The 17576-nt window shown below is 42.0% G+C and overlaps 1 protein-coding gene across 3 annotated transcripts in view; it reads right to left on the bottom strand.

The window, feature by feature from the left end:
• SPRED2 (sprouty related EVH1 domain containing 2) overlaps positions 1 to 17576 on the bottom strand; it is a 125717-nt gene that overhangs the window by 31716 nt on the left and 76425 nt on the right. For all 3 annotated transcript variants that reach the window (XM_025354150.1, XM_025354149.1, XM_025354151.1), the window contains one exon: positions 4029 to 4206. In XM_025354150.1, coding sequence (XP_025209935.1) covers positions 4029 to 4206 — 178 coding nt within the window. The remainder of the gene's footprint in view (positions 1 to 4028; positions 4207 to 17576) is intronic.

Genomic DNA, 17576 nt, shown 5'->3' on the forward strand with positions numbered 1-17576 from the left:
TAAAATCCTGCCAAATTGCTTTTCAAAGAGCTTTGCCAGCTCAAATTCCCACCAAATGTTATGTGAGAATGCTCACTGACCTACACATGGGCAACGCCTGGAATGATCAACCTCTTAGATTTTGGGATTAGTCTCCATAAAGAGGTTTCTTGCAAGATTTGTTTAAGGAGTAAACTTCTTTAATCCATCTAAAATGAGATTCAACTTAGAAAATTTTAATTTACATATAATTTATCAGGCTTGACCGTCCCCAGCTTACTAAAAAATGATCTGAATAACTACTTGTGAATGGGTGTCTGGAACAGAGACTTTTCCCATAGAAACAATGGTAGTTAAGTTCACAGCCCTCAATATGTAACGAAACAAACTCCCACGATGTGCTGAATTCTACACCTGCACTACATTGTAAAAACTGACAACACTGTTTCTACCAGAAAGAGCACTTCATGCCCTAGTTGGAATACTGGGAACTCTGATACCATCCATCCAATATATCCTAAAAATAATCTTCATCTTTTCTTTGCCATTCCACCTTTTAGAGGGGGGTTCCTCAATAACTCACCACATTTGCAGAGCTCCCATGTGGGTGCATAGTCTCCAGTGGGCACTAGCGTTGCATTAGAGAAGCTTGAGAGGCCAAAGGAAGAGTTATCATATCTCTAAGGAGAGAAGGAGAGGGAGAGAGGGAGGGTGGAGGGTTGGGGGAGAGAGAGGGAGGGAGACTGTGTACGTGTGCTCGTGTGTGTGTGTGTGTGTGTGTGTGTGTGTGCATGCGCAAGCACGGGCATGGATATGCTGGGTATGGACGAGGGGAGGGTTAAGTACCACTCAGTACAGGAATCCAGAATTTCCCAGAGTGTGAAACAGGCAAGGTAAGGGATGCAAAGATAGAGAAGTACAACAGGACATATGGGTGTGTGATTTAGGTACCAGTGAATATAAAAGCCCACAAGTGTGGAGTCAAGGAATGTAAAGTGGACAGGAAAAGGGGGTGGGGAGATGGAGAAACATGATGGGGGAGGGGATGAGGCACACTTTTAGGATAGCACAATCTATGTGTACACTAGCAACAAACAACATAAGCTGGTCCACGACTCAGTGGGGGTGGACAGAGGACTGGACTGCCCTAATAGTATGCTGAGTTAGTGTGAAGGGACAGGCTTGATTTTGCAAAGAAATGAGCTCAAACGCTGGCTCTGCTGGTGACACTGCCCGTCCCATGCCGAGGACGTGGCTCACTTCTTAGAGCATTGAGTTTCCCCACTACAATGTGGAAATAGTAGTATCTTCCTCCTTCAAAATGTTGTAGGAATTTAACTGAGGTTATTTACTTAAAGGACCTGGAACAAATGGTGAAAGTTTACTATGCACTAGTGATGTCTTCAAAGTGACTAGATTAGACAAGCTAAAGGACCACTTTAGGTTGAAGTATTCTACGACAAACCATAGAAATACCAGGAAAAAGTAGCTCTAAAAACATAACCCTTCAGACAAGATAATCTGGTAAAACACAGAATAACCCTAAAAACAGAAAGACCAAAGACGTGGAAAAAATTTCTCTCTATATAAAAATAAGAACTAAAGGGCAAGCAACAGATTATAAAAATATACTTGCAGCAAATATGACAGATGGAGATTCATATCTTTATTATGCAAGAGGGCATACACATCAAGGAGAAAAATAAGGCCCCGATAAGTAAATATACAAAGGACATCAACAGATAATTAATTCACAGTTACAACTGTTTAACAAACAGAAAAACATTTTATCTCATTAGTAAGCAATAAGTATTATACATATATTATATATATGTATATTTTATATCCCTCAATGTGTTAAAGGAAATTCTAATACCGGTGGCAGCTCCTTGCACATGTATCAAAAGTCATACAAACATGACCTCCTAAATTATTCCAAAAATATAATAAACGTGGAAAATTCACACAGGTGTATTCCTAACACTGAGGTGAGGGGAAGAACCTTAATATCTGACACTAAGGAGGTGGTCAAATAATGAAACATCGAACTGATATCAGCAACATGGAAAATTTCATATGAGAATGTTAGGGCAATGCTGTTTCATGATAGTCTTGAAAGAGAATGTTTAAGGCAAAATAAATGAGATACACGACTGTTTAAAAATATGGCTGGGCACAGTGGCATGTGTCTGTAGCCCCAGCTACTCCAGAGGATGAGGTGGGAGGACCATTTGAAGCTCAGGAGTTGGAGGCCAGCCTGGGCAACAAAGTGAGATCCTGTCTTTTATTTAAAAAAGTACAAAATGGGAAAATTACATCAAAGGGCTAAGGGTGGTTGTTCAGTTTTGGGGTCAGAGTGACAAGAGAATCAAATACTGGTTCCAGGCCCCCAAAACAGGCCACTAAGAACAAGGAATCTTTCTGAATCATAATTTCTTCAATTACAATTATACAGGCTGCTGTAAGGATACAATGACAGATCTAACCGAAGGGCTGGATTGTACTTAGTACATGGTAAATGCTAGATAAATGGTAGTCATTTTACTTTTTATTGGTAATGTAGTTACATTGCTTTTTATTGCAAAAATGTTATAAATAAGAATGTTTTCATTATTCGACTATTATATACGGTATTTCCTGAACAAACACTTTTTAAAATTAGCTGTCTTCTCCCTTCAAATTTTCAGAAATGAAATCAAATGTGAAAATAACATTTCTGTTAACCCACATGTAACATTTACAAATTGTTCTGTCTTATCTATTTTGTAAATTTTTTAAACTATAAGAAGTGCTTGCAAAAGATTAAATTTGTACACTTAACACATAAAACCCAACAGATGCTGCTGTAAAGGGTCTCAAATGCAACACTGACATATTCTTGTGGTGTCTTTGCATTTTCTCTGTGGGATCCTGCACAATCCTGCACATTCTGAATCATCTGTTGGCTTCTGAGTATACACTCCATGATCAAATACAGATAGAAGTAGTGTTCTTCCATGTTTAGGGCCATTAATTTAAAACAGATTTTGGACGTTCAATTTTCCTTCCTATCATAGATTCCTTCATAACATAGAACTGAACATTTGAGTTCCTCCACAAGACTGTATATTATGAAGTATCAATCCCCCACCCTTGGGAGACGATGATTACTCTCCAAAGTATTTATCTATAAGCATGGATAATAATTTATAGAAGTATGGGCTGGGCGCGGTGGCTCATGCCCGTAATCCCAGCACTTTGGGAGGCCGAGGTGGGTGGATCACCTCAGGTCAGGAGTTCGAGACCAACCTGGTCAATATGGTGAAACCCTGTCTCTACTAAAGATACAAAAACTAGCTGGGTGTGGTGGCACACACCTGTAGTCCCGTTACTCAGCAGAACAATTGCTTGAACCTGGGAGGCGGAGCTTGCAGTGAGCCGACATCGCGCCACTGCACTCCAGCCTGGGTGACAGAGCGAGACTCCGTCTCAAAACAAAAAACAAAAAACAAAAACAAAAACAAACCAAAGTATGATACCACTACTTTTTGTTACTTTCTTTTTCCATGCATGTTTTATTCATTAGGGCATGAAATAAAAGCTAGATAAACATTTATTTATAAATAGCCTAATGTCAGATGGTATCTTGCCTTTGTATTTTACCTGCCACCATCCAAACCTCAATGGCATGCTCCATGAATAAACTCTACATTTTTAAAACACTGACTTCACAGCTCAGTACAATGTGATTCATAATAATAAAAAAGTACACTTTTGTTTTGAATACCTTTTTACAATGTTAGACATCTTAATCAAAGATGCAAATAAAACAGCCAAATATACTTCTAAGCATCTCAGATAAAGCGTGTGGTCAAAAGAGACTTTGCTGGAAAGGACAGTCACATTTTGCAATTTGGCACCAGCTCCGGGGTTCTAACTTTTGAAGCTTTTGCAAGAGTTTGAAGTCAGAGAAAGAAAGAAAAAAATACGTTAAGGAAAGAGTACTATGATTTAACGTAAATAAGGCAGTTGTCACTAATTTAACCCACGTGATGTATGTCTGCCATTACCAGTTTGTCTTTCTGTCGTTCACCATGGATGAGAAAGCCGCTTCGTCCATTGCCTTCAGGGTGCATGACCTTACAGACCCCGACACGACTGATCCCGCCTCCTTCCTGTGGGAACCATCCCCCGCTGGAGTCATCTCTGGTCATAACCACAGCCTTGACACGCACAATATAGCTGTCACTAAAACGACAACAAGAAGAATGGGGCATGACAATGGTCTAGTAGTTGCAGAACACGTTTCACAATGCAAGGTGACCACCAGTCAGCACTTTTTTGGATTTATAGAAAGAAATCTATGCCTGGAGGCAACCTTAAAAAGGGATCCCTCTCAACTTTTAGGGAAAAAACAAAACACTTAAACTCAATATAAAAGTACATTTTAAAAAAGATACCTAGTAATTAAAAATTACTTGTGATCAAAAGATTATACAGGCATAATATTCTCTAGTTTCTAGGTGTCAGTATTGATAAATGAGTTGATTTCTATAATTTAGTATCTTTAGCTTGGAAAGACACATGCCTATTTTGGTTTTCCGTTTTTTTTTTTTTTTTTTTTTTTCGGAGTTTTACTCTTGTTACCCAGGCTGGAGTACAATGGCATGACCTCAGCTCACTGCAACCTCTGCCTCCTGGGTTCGAGCAATTCTCCTGACTCAGCCTCCCAAGTAGCTGGGATTACAGGCACCTGCCACCATGCCTGGTTAGTTTTTGGTATTTTTACTAGACATGGAGTTTCACCATGTTGGCAGGCTGGTCTGGAACTCCTGACCTCAGGTGATTCACCCACCTTGGCCTCCCAAAGTGCTGGGATTACAGGCATGAGTCATCGCACCTAGACTACAAACCCATTAAGAGGGTATTAAGTTTTCAACCCTTTAAAATTAGTTGAAAATGAATGACCAAGTTTTAACATTTTATAAAGTCAAGAATCTTATTTAGCATAAAATAGGATAATCTACTTGCAGATCATAAATTCACCATGAAATCACATATCTAGGTAGGAAAATATTTCAATTCCAATAACCCTTTACACATTTGTAGCCTTCTGTTTATGATTTTATTTCTTCCAGTCTAAAACCTCAATTTCACAATAAGTTCTTCTGTACATTTGCCAAAAATCCTTTTTCTACCCCAGAGACCAACTCTAGCTTCTTTTCATTCTTCATCACTTTTGGGGGAAATTTATTTGGATTTTTGGCAAGGCCATTACATTCTCACTTGCTGTTTTCTTTCTTTGGATAGAATTCATTTTTACTCATTCAAACATATATTTGCATCTTGCATATGCCAGGCGTTATAACAGATTCTCGGGAAACAAAGCTGCAGAGTAACAAAGAACCCCCCTCGTTCCCTGGGCCTCAGGGAAGACGCCCTCAGCCCGGGCACTCAGAACTTGGCCCCCGCAATTGGCCAGAGACGTGGAGGCAGTGCCCCATAGCCCTGCTCACCTCACTCACCGCTAAAGGCAAAGCCACCAGATTTTCCATGACCCCCTACAGCTAACCCTCCACTGTCACCCAACTGACCTCCCTTGGCACCCCAACTCCAAGGTCTACCATTCCCTTTACTTCCTCATCCCCTCCTCTGATCATTCCTTTCATTTTTTTTTTCACTGCGGTAAAATATGAATGGTATAAAATTTCCCATTTTAACCATTTTTAAGTATACAAGTTCAGTGGCATTAATTACACCCACACCGTTGGTCAACCATCACCCGCATCTACCTCTAGAACTTTTCATCATCCCAAACTGAAACTCTGTACCCATGAAAAATACTAACTCCCCCTTCCCCACTTCCTCTACCCCTTAGCCCCTGGCACCCACCATTCTACTGTCTTGTCTCTATGAATCTGATACTCTAGGTACCTCATATAAGTTCCTTTCCCTTTCCTAACCTAAATTAAAATGCACTCTCGGCTGGGCCTCTGTGGCCCATTCTCCCAGGGCTGATTTCTGTCTCCCCACTGCACCCTGCTGGGCCGAGATGTGGGTATGGTGCTTGCCACTGCTGCAGACTGTTCAGCCTCCCTCCAGTGTGAAGCTCACACCCTGACCATGCCCCCCTCACAACCCTTCTTCAGTCTTCCACAGACCTCACTTTCCTTCATCCTTTGAAGACTTCAGCAACCAGGCTCACTGACTCTCCATATCTCCACCATGATCCCTGGCCTGATTCTTGATAATTTCATTATTGACTCGGAGGATCCCTCCAATTCCCTGGCCTCTCAATTTCTGGGCCTCTTTCCTTCCAATGCCCTTGTCTTACAACCAACTTTAGCCGTTCATGCCCAGGTCAACCGTGAATCTTGTCATTACCAACATCTGCACCACCTCCATAACTCAATTGTAAGCATCCTGCTCTCCGACCACCTCGTAACTTTGCAGCTCTCTCCCTCCAGACTCTAATAATTCTTTACCCTGTTGGGGCCAACAATCTATTGTTTTGACCACTTTTGCCCTCCCCCAAACGCCACATCCTCAACTGATTCTCTACCCCTCCCCTTGCTTATGGCCATTGCCTGGCATGACCCCAGTGGAGTTAAATCCTATCATCTACCTACTCCGTAACCCCACCCAGGCTGCTGAACATACTGCAAGGGAAAAACCCCACTCTACTATGCTCATAGGACTAGTTTGAAAGCCATAAACACTACTCTTGAGTGAGTCCTTAAGTGCCACCTGGCATCCTGCTACATTTCCCTGATCTGTCCCCCAAAGACAACTTTACACGGCCTCCTACCCCCTCACTCTCAGATGATGGATGAAGTTGCTTTAGCTTCACTGAGAAAATAGACAAAATCACAGGAGACCTTTTGCCTGTGCCCACCACCATGCCTACGCTTTGTACCAGCACTCTCTCTGCCCTTCCTCCTGTAACTGTGGTTAAGTCATCCATGATCCAAGTTAGGACCAACTTCCTCCACTTAAACACCTTCTACATACCAACAGTTCCCAAATTCACATTTCCATCCAGGTCTCTTCTGTGAGATTCAGTCCAGTAGAACCAAGGGCCCATGTGAAGTCTCTACATAGGTGTCTAATATGTACCACAATCAACATGTTTCAGGTTGAACTCTTGGTTCCTGACACCTCCTCATCCTTCTAGTTCTCTCTTCAAAATATATCCAGGATCCACTTTTTACCACTTCTACTGACACTGACCTGATCCAACTGTCATCACCTTCCATTGAGATTGCTGCAATAGCCTTCTAACTGGCATCCTTGCTTCCATGTTTGCCCAACTTAACCCAGAAAATAGAAAGGTAAGTCAGATCACTCTACTCAAACAAACCCTCCAGTGGTATCACCAAGCAGAAGTCAAAATCTGGACCTTTTATCCTACTACTCTTCTTGTTCATTCCAGTTTGGTTCCACTGCCCTCCATATTAAGCATCCTTCTACCTCAGGGCCTTTGCACTTGCTATTTCTTCTGTTCAAACCCTACTCCTCACATACCAACTGGGTTCATTCTCTTATTTCACTTAAGTCTCTGTCCAAGGTTATTTCAGAGAGGACTTCCCTGCCCACTCTATATAAAGCAGCATAGCACCCTCCACCCCTCTTAAATCTTCTCCCCCTGCTTTGGCTTTCTATATGCTACTAAATCAATGCTTGCTCAATAAAATATCTGCTTGCCTACCAGAATATAAATTCTACAGGAGCAGAAACTTTGCCTTTTTTGTTCAATTCTATATCCCTAGGGCCTAGAATGGTGTCTTACATGTAATATGTTGCGGAATGAATAGGGCTAAATTCACAATATAAACAGGTTTTTAAAAAATTATCTATAGCAGGCTGGATGCAGTGGCTCATGCCTGTAATCCCAGCACTTTGGGAGGCTGAGGTGGGCAGATAACCTGAGGTCAGGAGTTCGAGACCAGCCTGGCCAACATGGTGAAACCCCGTCTCTACTAAAAATACAAAAAATTAGCTGGGCTTGATGGTGGGTGCCTGTAGTCCCAACTACTTGGGAGGCTGAGGCAGGAGAATAGCTTGAACCCCAGAGGCAGAGCTGAGATCACGCCACTGCACTCTACCTTGGGCAACAAGAGCAAAACTCCGTCTCAAAAAAAAAAAAAAAAAAAAATCTATAGCTAACAGAATTCCTATAAAAATATACAGTGTTCAATACTTATTTACTTATGAACCACAATTACTACATTGGGATCACGGTATTTTTCCATTCATAAAAATCAAAAAATCATGTAGAAGTACATATAAAAATCATAGGACATACATGTACATATAGGACTAATCCAACTATTTCAGGATTCAACATGCATATTCCCTTAGATTAAGAACCTTCTGTAACATTTATTTAGATTAACTGCATACAATTTGAGAATATCCTTTTCCCCCAATCCCATTTATTTAAAAAAAAAAAAATTAAGGGTCCTATGACTTTTAATTCTCGAGTGTGCAACACAGCTTTCTCAAATCTTCTATGAGTGTACTATGGGTTCATCTCAACAGGAGATGGCCAAGGTGAAGAATTGAAACTCTGTGTACCTCTTGTTAAAAAACATGCTTTTACTTTTTTTGTTTTGCAGCTGTGTGCTGTTCTCTGTTTGAGGGGATTAAGTAAACATGAAAAAGAGAAGTCTGCATTGCTTATGTTAGTGCCATAAACTTATTTCCAAAAAGTACCCATTTATTACAGAATTTAAAAATACCATACCCTTCTGTGTCCAGACTACAAGGCTGTTAACTCTGGCCTTTGCTTGCACTCTGAGGCCTCCTCCTTCCTGCCTCAATGCCTCCTATCAAGTGCCTTCTCCAGGGTATAGACTTCTCTGTGATGGGATTTGGGGAAAGGGAGGCTCAGGGGCAGAAGCCCCCTTTGTCTCCTCCGGCAAGAGCCCCAACAGCCAGCATTAACTGAGGCATCTGGCTATTTAAAACAAGGCGGGGGATAAAGTGCTGCACTAAAAGCTGCGAAGGATGTCTGGATAATCCAGCTGCATGGCTGCATGCCAACTGCTTCCTATCCATGGTGTATTTACGTTACTCAGGCACTTCACCCCACCCAGCACAGAAATGACAATGAACTTCACTACCAAAAAGGTATAAAGGAGGAAACTCTCTTCCCACCTTCCCTCCCGCTCTTTCTGGAAAGAATTAAACAACATCTGTTTGAAACAGATGCAGGGTTTGTTAGTGGGGGGGATGGGGCAGGAAGGGCAAGGGCAGATTAGTTTTAAAAATTTGCACAAGGAAACTGCTGCTGGTATGCCTTAGAAAAAAAAATGTCAAAACATGCTATCATTGTCAAAAATAACAACATTTTAAAAGAATGCTTCTGAAATTAACAACTGCTGTAATGGTGTGGATCTAGTGAAGCTCCAGCCAAGGGTCCAAACCCCAACTGAATGGAGCCCGAGTGTCTGAACTTGAGCTGAACAGCCCCAGTAATGTTATTACAAATCGTGTTGGACGGCCAGCGCTCAATACCATATTCTTTAGGTGTGTTATGGGCAAAAGTGGCTGGACTGAGGATCTTCCATTGAAATGTGGTTTCTTTATGGAAAAAGCTTTGTGTTCCCAACACGTGGACTTTTTGTAAAAACAGGACTTCCTGTCCCGGGATCACGCAATATGCAAAAGAGGCAGGTAACAACGTAAGGCAGGATAGGAAGGCAGAGAAAAAAACGCTTTCAAAACTGGATTAGCATCTCCACAGAAAAGTTTTAGACCTCAGCCTTTATGTTCTAAGTGTTCTCCAGTTTCAAAGCAGGCCCTGTCTGGGCCACGTTAACAGACGTAAACCAAGGAACTGTAGGAGATGATGGCGAGGCAGCACTGGGTCTCACAAAGAATGTGTGCTCCAGGGCCAGGCGGCCCCGATGTCCCCCAGTCCTCTCAGGAGCTGAAGAAACCTCTTTTTGAGCTTCAGTTTCCTCCTTTGCAAAATGAATAGGGGATCTACCCTGCTGGCTGAAAGCAGTGTTACAGATTCAGACATTTGGTAAGTTGTAATCATCATCATTTTTGCTGAAAGCCTACCTCAGTGACAGAAACAGGTCTTTGAAACACCAGCTTCCCTGGCCACTGAGGAGTGGGTTTCGATTGCCTGCCCTTTCTAGCGATCAGAGAGTGGAGGGGCAGGGAAGCTGTCAGGCTCTTGACAGTAGGAGGAAATTTGACATGGACCTCCAGCAACTGTCATGAGAGGTTAGGTTTATAAAGACCAGGTTTAGTTGTCCACTGTAGGCATACCTGTAGAGGAAAATAATGCCGTCCACCGTCTGTGAGCTGGCCCTCTGCTCCTGCCCTTCCCTATCGGTTTCTTTCAGGGATGGAGACTGGGACTTTTACCTCCCCCATAAATACTTCCCACAGCCAACCCTTATCTGATTACACGGCTCCTTTATCTCTCCATTATGCTCAACATTAGATTCACTTCCTCCCAGCCTCTTCTCCACTTCACCAGACCTTGAGAGGGATTAGCCAAGATCCCAGCCTCTTCAGCCCAACTCCCAGACGCCAACTGAGCCAAATATAACACCAACTTCTTGCAGGGAGCCAGGCACACTCACTTTATTTTAATCACATCCCCCGCCCCCGGTCTTCCTCGTGCTTATAGATTTATACAGGCTCTTTGATTTCATCGAATTATATGTTTAAAATATTACATATGTGTGTATGAACTATATGTGAATATAAAATATATATAACTAGTTATCTTTTTTAAAAAAATCAACAAAATACTTCAGTAGAATCAAATGTGTTGAGAAACTGAGGGTACTGGTCATACTTTCTATTTGTTAAGTCAGGTGGTGGTTTTGTTTTGTGGGTGCTGTCTTAAGTATCAGCTACTCAATAATTTTTTGAAAGCGGACTGCCCTGGTTTTGGAAGTTTATATATTCTGAACTTTATGGGCAAGGAAAGTTAACATAATGTAATTTTATGCATGGTGGTAACATGATTTTCTGCTCTGTACAAGCCCCTGAAGGTAGAACACTTGCTCTACATGCTATAATGGCCCAGAAAATAAGGCCTTTGTGTTAACTACCAAAATATGTACTGTTTGTGTGGTTAGGTTAGGCCATTACAGAAAACAGTGTTAATGAAAGCTCATTAATGCCTACAGTAGAAAGACTCGATCCAAAGATGCCAGATCTTGCAGTAGCTAATTTTGGCAAAGGCCATCAGCTCTTCTCTCAAACACGGATGAGCAGGCACTGTGAGGCAGAGAAGAGATTTTCTGAGCATTAAGTGTTTGTTTCATAAAGGGAACCAGTTTGCATGATATAAGAATTAGGGAAGGTGAAAAGTGGGCTAAGATCACTTAACAAAAGGCTTCTCCACAGTTATTTAACATCAGTGAAATCAGCCAACGAATACACTCAATAGAGAGTACCTTTGAAACTGCCCTACTCCAGCTTCAAAGTATCTGCTAGTAAAAGAACCCATGTACTTAAACAGGGACTAACACTTTCATGTGAGCTCACAGTGCCAGGGCACTATGCTATGACCACATTTACCAAGAGGACTAAACAGGCTCTTCACTGTGTCCCTGCTTTTCTGAGGTGCTGTAGCTAATCTTGCTCATGCAGAGTAACTCCTACCCTTAGAGGACTACAACATAGCAGCCGGGTGCGGTGGCTCAAGCCTGTAATCTCAGCACTTTGGGAGGCTGAGTTGGGTGGATCACGAGGTCAGAAGTTTGAGACCATCCTGGCTAACATGGTGAAACCCCATCTCTACTAAAAATACAAAAAATTAGCCGGGCGTGGTGGCGGGCGCCTGTAGTCCCAGCTACTCAGGAGGCTGAGGCAGGAGAATGGCTTGAATCCGGGAGGCGGAGCTTGCAGTGAGCTGAGATCGCACCGCTGTACTCCAGCCTGGGTGACAGAGTGAGACTCTGTCTCAAAAAAAAAAAAAGAGGACTACAACATAGCTTTGGTTTTTTGTTGTTTTGTTTTGTTTTTGAGACAGAGGTTTGCTCTTGTCGTCCAGGCTGGAGTGCAGTGACGCGATCTCAGCTCACTGCAACCTCTGCCTCCCAGGTTTGAGCAATTCTCCTGCCTCAGCCTCCTGAGTAGCTGGGATTACAGGTGTGCTCCACCACGCCTGGCTAATTTTTGTATTTTTAGTTGAGATGGGGTTTCGGCATATTGACCAGGCTGGTCTCAAACTCTTGGCCTCAAATGATCCACCTGCCTCAGCATCCACTGGGATTACAGGCGTGAGCCACCAGGCCCAGCCAGCTTTGATTTTCAAAAATATGTTATCTTCATTATCAACTTATGTATTTTTTAAATGGCATGCAATGACTTTTAGGAATGGAACACTTACACAAACATGGTACCTAAAAGCTGTGTATAGGAGGTGGCGGTGGTGGTCTTTGCTTTACAATGACTGGGGATATAACCTTCATACAGAAACCAATTAGGCTAAAAGCCAGGGGTCCTGCTTATGCGCAGAAGCCTCAGAAGGGGGATAAATAGGTTTTCCTTCTCCACTCTGTTGGGCTCAGAATCTGTGAGTAAAGCCAGTAAGTTCTGCTGTCCTGCAAGGTCACTAGCGCCCTCTGTGTCCAAGTTCTACCCTCTCCTGAAGAGGAGGTAAGGGGCATGTCCCTCCTCATGCCTTGGATAAGCCGAGCATCTTTGTTGTTGTTCATGCTACCTAGCTACACCGAAGCATATAAATAAACCTCTCACCCACACGCTATTTTCCAGTGCACATATTAAAAGAGGCCGTTTCCTCCATTATCACGGAAGATACTGGTCAGCATATAAATGATTATTAAACTTAATAATTTATCAATCATTCTTCAGAACCAGTACTAACAAGTCAAAGTTTGCTAGGCTTGGACCTCTAGTATTTTAGTTTTCCTAATGAAATTTTAATACAGAAATACTTCTTTAAAAATAAGCTGTGAATTCCTATTTTTGTAAGTGAGCAATTCTGATTCAAAATATATGCCCATACCTTGTTTAACATACGGTGCTGATTTAGCATGCTATGTGCCTCTATACTTTCCTTTAAACCTCAGTTTAAAGGAAAATATTATAGATTTAATATTTAGATAATACAGATTTAACTTATCACTGACATTAAATCCTAATTTAAATATAAATATTTCCCCATCTCTGAGTGCTACCTTACACTTCCAGGTCACCAGAGCCAGAGCAGCATGTATACTGCACATTCTGGCACATTATCTTGCACCTGCCTTGCAGACATCCTTGGGAGTGGAATGGATGCTCTGCCCAGCTGTCCCTAGTCAAGCCTCCTTCTTTCTTTCCTGCTGTGTCCTGTGACCCACAAGGGCCACACACACAAAAAAGGAAATTAAGCAAAGACACAAAGGAACAAAGATCAGGGCTGGAAGTTAAACACGTAAGCTTTACAGAGGCTTAGGAGCCTTTGAGGAAGTAGTTGGGAAAATACCGGCAGGCAATTAGGGATCCTCTGACATCCCCCGAGTCTGGGAGCCCTGAGTGACGGTTCTGGTGAGCTTGAAAAACCTACTGTGGCAGATGGAAGTTGGAGTGACTAGTGCCCCATCACCTTCTCAGAGAAAGCCCCAATTTTAGGGGCAAATCTGCAAGGACTGTAAATAGAAGGTGGTGATACCCATGGCATTAGCAATGCCCAGGCACACTGGAAGTTACCTCATAAAATGTTGGTTTTCTGGTTTCCATTTCAGCAAGGTTGACAAAGTTATATTAGACTCACTCCACTGTACTATGTTTAAAACGCAATTTTAAATTTCACCTCTAAGTGTTTATCTCCTGTAGCTTGAACACACATAAATCCTGCACAGGGAAAAGAGTGATTTGGCTGGATTCTATCTACAGTGCTCTCATGAAAAAAAAAAAAAAAAAAAAAAAAAAAAAAAAAGTTTTAATAAAAACCTTTTGATTTTATCAATACTTATTTAATCTATCAAAAATATATTAAGGATGCCACCATATTTGTTTTTTTTTTTTAACAACAAAATCTTTCCAGCATTTCAATTTAGTACTCAAATTTATAAACCACAATACTACTAAATATATATAAGATGACTGACCACTTGTAATTGGGACACAATAAAGATAAAGACATTAAGGTTGTTCAACCTAAAACCCTAACATGGGGCAGTTTTTTTTTTTTTTTTGAGACGGAGTCTTGCTCTGTCACCCAGGCTGGAGTGCAGTGGCGTGATTTCGGCTCACTGCAAGCTCCGCCTCCCGGGTTCACGCCATTCTCCTGCCTCAGCCTCCTGAGTAGCTGGGACTACAGGCGCCTGCCACCATGCCCAGCTAATTTTTTTGTATTTTTAGTAGAGACGGGGTTTCACCGTGGTCTCGATCTCCTGACCTTGTGATCCGCCCGCCTCGGCCTCCCAAAGTGCTGGGATTACAGGTGTGAGCCACCGCGCCCAGCCACATGGGGCAGTTTTAAACATGGGCAACGAAGTGTTCGCTGAAGTAAATCTCAGCTTCAGCACACAGGCAGGCAATTTTAGGAGTAATGTCTAAGACAGATTTTTTAAAAAAAATGGCTCCTGGGCAACTTTCTCTTGTCAATATGGTCTTCTTGTGCAATTACCTCTTGAGGTGAGTAATGTACCTGGCCCAGAAGAAGGAAAGTCCAGCAGAGGGCTGAGGTCAGGCCTGGGGAGACTGGCAGGACAGGTATGGTAGTTTAGTCATTAGATTATAATCAGCGAAGAATGGAACAACTTTTTCTTGAAGTTTGAAAACTCTTTGCTCTAATCCTTACTAATAGCAGAAATCCTAATTTTCTCACCCTGGGGGACCAGGGGACTGGAGACTCCTGGGCATATGCCTCTTAAATCCTTGGTGGGTTTCCTGGTCAACCAGTTAGGGGCCTCTGTATCAGTCACATATCTGTGCAGCAGATAAATCACCTTAAAGAAGGCTCTACAATGTATTTAAAATTATTTTTGAATTCTAAAACATTGGCTCTAGGAATTAACCTCATACTATCCTCCAATAACGACAACAGCAGCAACAACAATACATCCTTTGATTTGAAAGTAAATGTAACAGAACTGTAAAATCTAAACAATTTTACAATTCCACTAAATTCAATAAAGTTAAAAACTTGTTTTAAAGATTTCTTTCTTTAAAGCCCAGCATCAAATAATTATCTGCACTGGCCCAGGTGAAGATAACACAGGTATAAAGTGGATGATTCAGATTTAGGTTCTTCCTCAAAAGGCATAGGTTCTATAGGTTCTCCTATGCCAGACAAGCCTTCCAAACCCCACTGGACATGTTCCCATGTCCTCTTTCCTTTTATCTGTCATACCCAAAGATCCTATCTGCTGAAGACAGTTATTGAAGTAACAAGATAAACACAGACATGTATATGTGTTTTATTGTAGTAGCAAATCTATTAAAATGTTATACACAGCTTCTCTAAATGTTAACACAAATCTTTTAAGGTTCTTCAAAACGTTTTAGGGTGCAGGGTGCAGTGGCTCACACCTGTAATCCCAGCACTTTGGGAGGCCACGGCGGGTGGATCACTTGAGGTCAGGAGTTCGAGACCAGCCTGGCCAGCATGGGGAAACCCAGTCTCTACTAAAAATACAAAGAAGTAGCCGAGTGTAGTGGCAGGAGGCTCTAATCTCAGCTACTCGGGGGGCTGAGGCAAGAGAACTGCCTGAACCTGGGACGCAGAGGTTGCAGTAAGCTGAGATCGTGCCACTGCACTCCAGCCTGGGCGACAGAGAGAAACTCTGTCTCAACAACAACAACAACAACAAAATATTTTAGGAAATCATGGGAAGATTTTACTGTGAAAGTTTGTTGACATTCAAGACATGTGTCAGAGGTAGTTCTGAGTTTTTCTCAAAACCACCAAAACACGAATGGCTCTGACATGAGTAAACTGCTTAAAAAAGTAAAATTTAGGGCTGGGTGTGGTGGCTCATGCTTGTAATCCTAGCACTTTGGGGGGCCGAGGCAGGTGGATCACCTAAGGTCAGGAGTTCGAGACTAGCCTGGCCAACATGGAGAAAGCCTGTCTCCACTAAAAATACAAAAAAGTAGCTGGGTGTGGTGGCGGACACCTGTAATCCCAGCTACTCGGGAGGCTGAGGCAGGAGAATCGCTTGAATCTAGGGGGTGGAGGTTGCAGCGAGCCAAGATCACGCCACTTTACTCCAGCCTGGGCAAAGGAGTGAAACTCTGTCTCAAAAAAAAAAATTTTTTTTTTTACTTCACTCCAACCAAAAAAGAATGAATGAAATGGTCTGTCCTAAAGGGCTGAATTTCAGGGTGATTACATGGCCTGAAGTGGGGCTGAGGGAGTACTGGGAGGTGAGAGGCCAAAGTCTGAATCTAGGTTTGTGATTTTGCTTTTATTGTCTGTCTGCTTTACTGAGCCTGAACTTCTGGAGTTCGTAATTAATCAAGATCAAAAGATTACCATCTTAAAGCAAACAAAATAACCCACCCCTGAAGGACCGTTTCTTCTACTTTTTATTCCAAAAGCAGTAATTTTCTGACTTTCCCTCTGTTTTACACACACTTCCAAAAATGGTATTTGTGATCCACATTTAAACCCCAAAGGCCAGCTAACAGAAATGTCAGATTACTAAACAAAATTAACTCTCACCACATTAAAGTGTGCATGTGATAGAAAAATTGGTACTTCAAAAAACAAATGGCAAAGGAGAGTTGTTTAAAGTTAATAATCTCCAATTTAGGGCTTTAAATGGCAGCCCTTGAACTCCTATGCCTGACTTTCTCAGAATATTTTTTGCTTTCTTTCACATTATTGGAGAAAACAAAGGAAGGGAGTACTTAATAACCCACCTGTTGAAATGTCTAGGAAGAAATGCCATGATATTTGCAACTTACTTTGAAATGCATTTAAAAAAACATAGAATCATGGATGGAGATAGATGGATAGATATGTGATAAAACAATAATAGCAAAATGCTAATTGCAGACTTGAGGTGGTAGGCATATGGATGTTAAGCATATACTTCTTTGAACTCTTCTGAACACTGAAAATCATAAGTGTCGGGAGAGTGAGAGAATTTGTAGTGTTATAATTGATTTCTAAATGGAAATCAACACTAAATCTATAAGATGCTGATAATGGTACTAAACAAAATCTGATTACTTTTCTTTCTGCTATTTAGAATGCAGTTCCCTCCATAATTTTTTTTTTTGTACCTGCTATCTACCACCTGCCCTCCACCCCAACGTAAACCTAATCAGAAGGTCAGGAAATGACTTTACCACACTATGTTAATACCAAATTCTAAACCTACAAAATCCTTTACAAGCCAGCCCTTAATAAGACCTGTTGTCTGGCCAGGCGCGGTTGCTCACGCCTGTTATCCCAGCACTTTGGGAGATCGAGGCGGGCAGATCACCTGAGGTCAGGAGTTCCAGGCCAACCTGGCCAACATGGTGAAACCCTGCCTCTACTAAAAAAATACAAAAATTAGCTGGGCATGATGGCGGGCACCTGTAATCCCAGCTACTTGGGAGGCTGAGGCAGGAGAATTACTTGAACCTGAGAGGCAGAGTTAGAAGTGAGCTAAGATTGGCCGGGTGTGGTGGCTCAT

Source organism: Theropithecus gelada, chromosome 13, assembly GCF_003255815.1.
Source record: "Theropithecus gelada isolate Dixy chromosome 13, Tgel_1.0, whole genome shotgun sequence".
In the NCBI taxonomy this organism is placed as follows: Eukaryota; Metazoa; Chordata; class Mammalia; order Primates; family Cercopithecidae; genus Theropithecus; species Theropithecus gelada.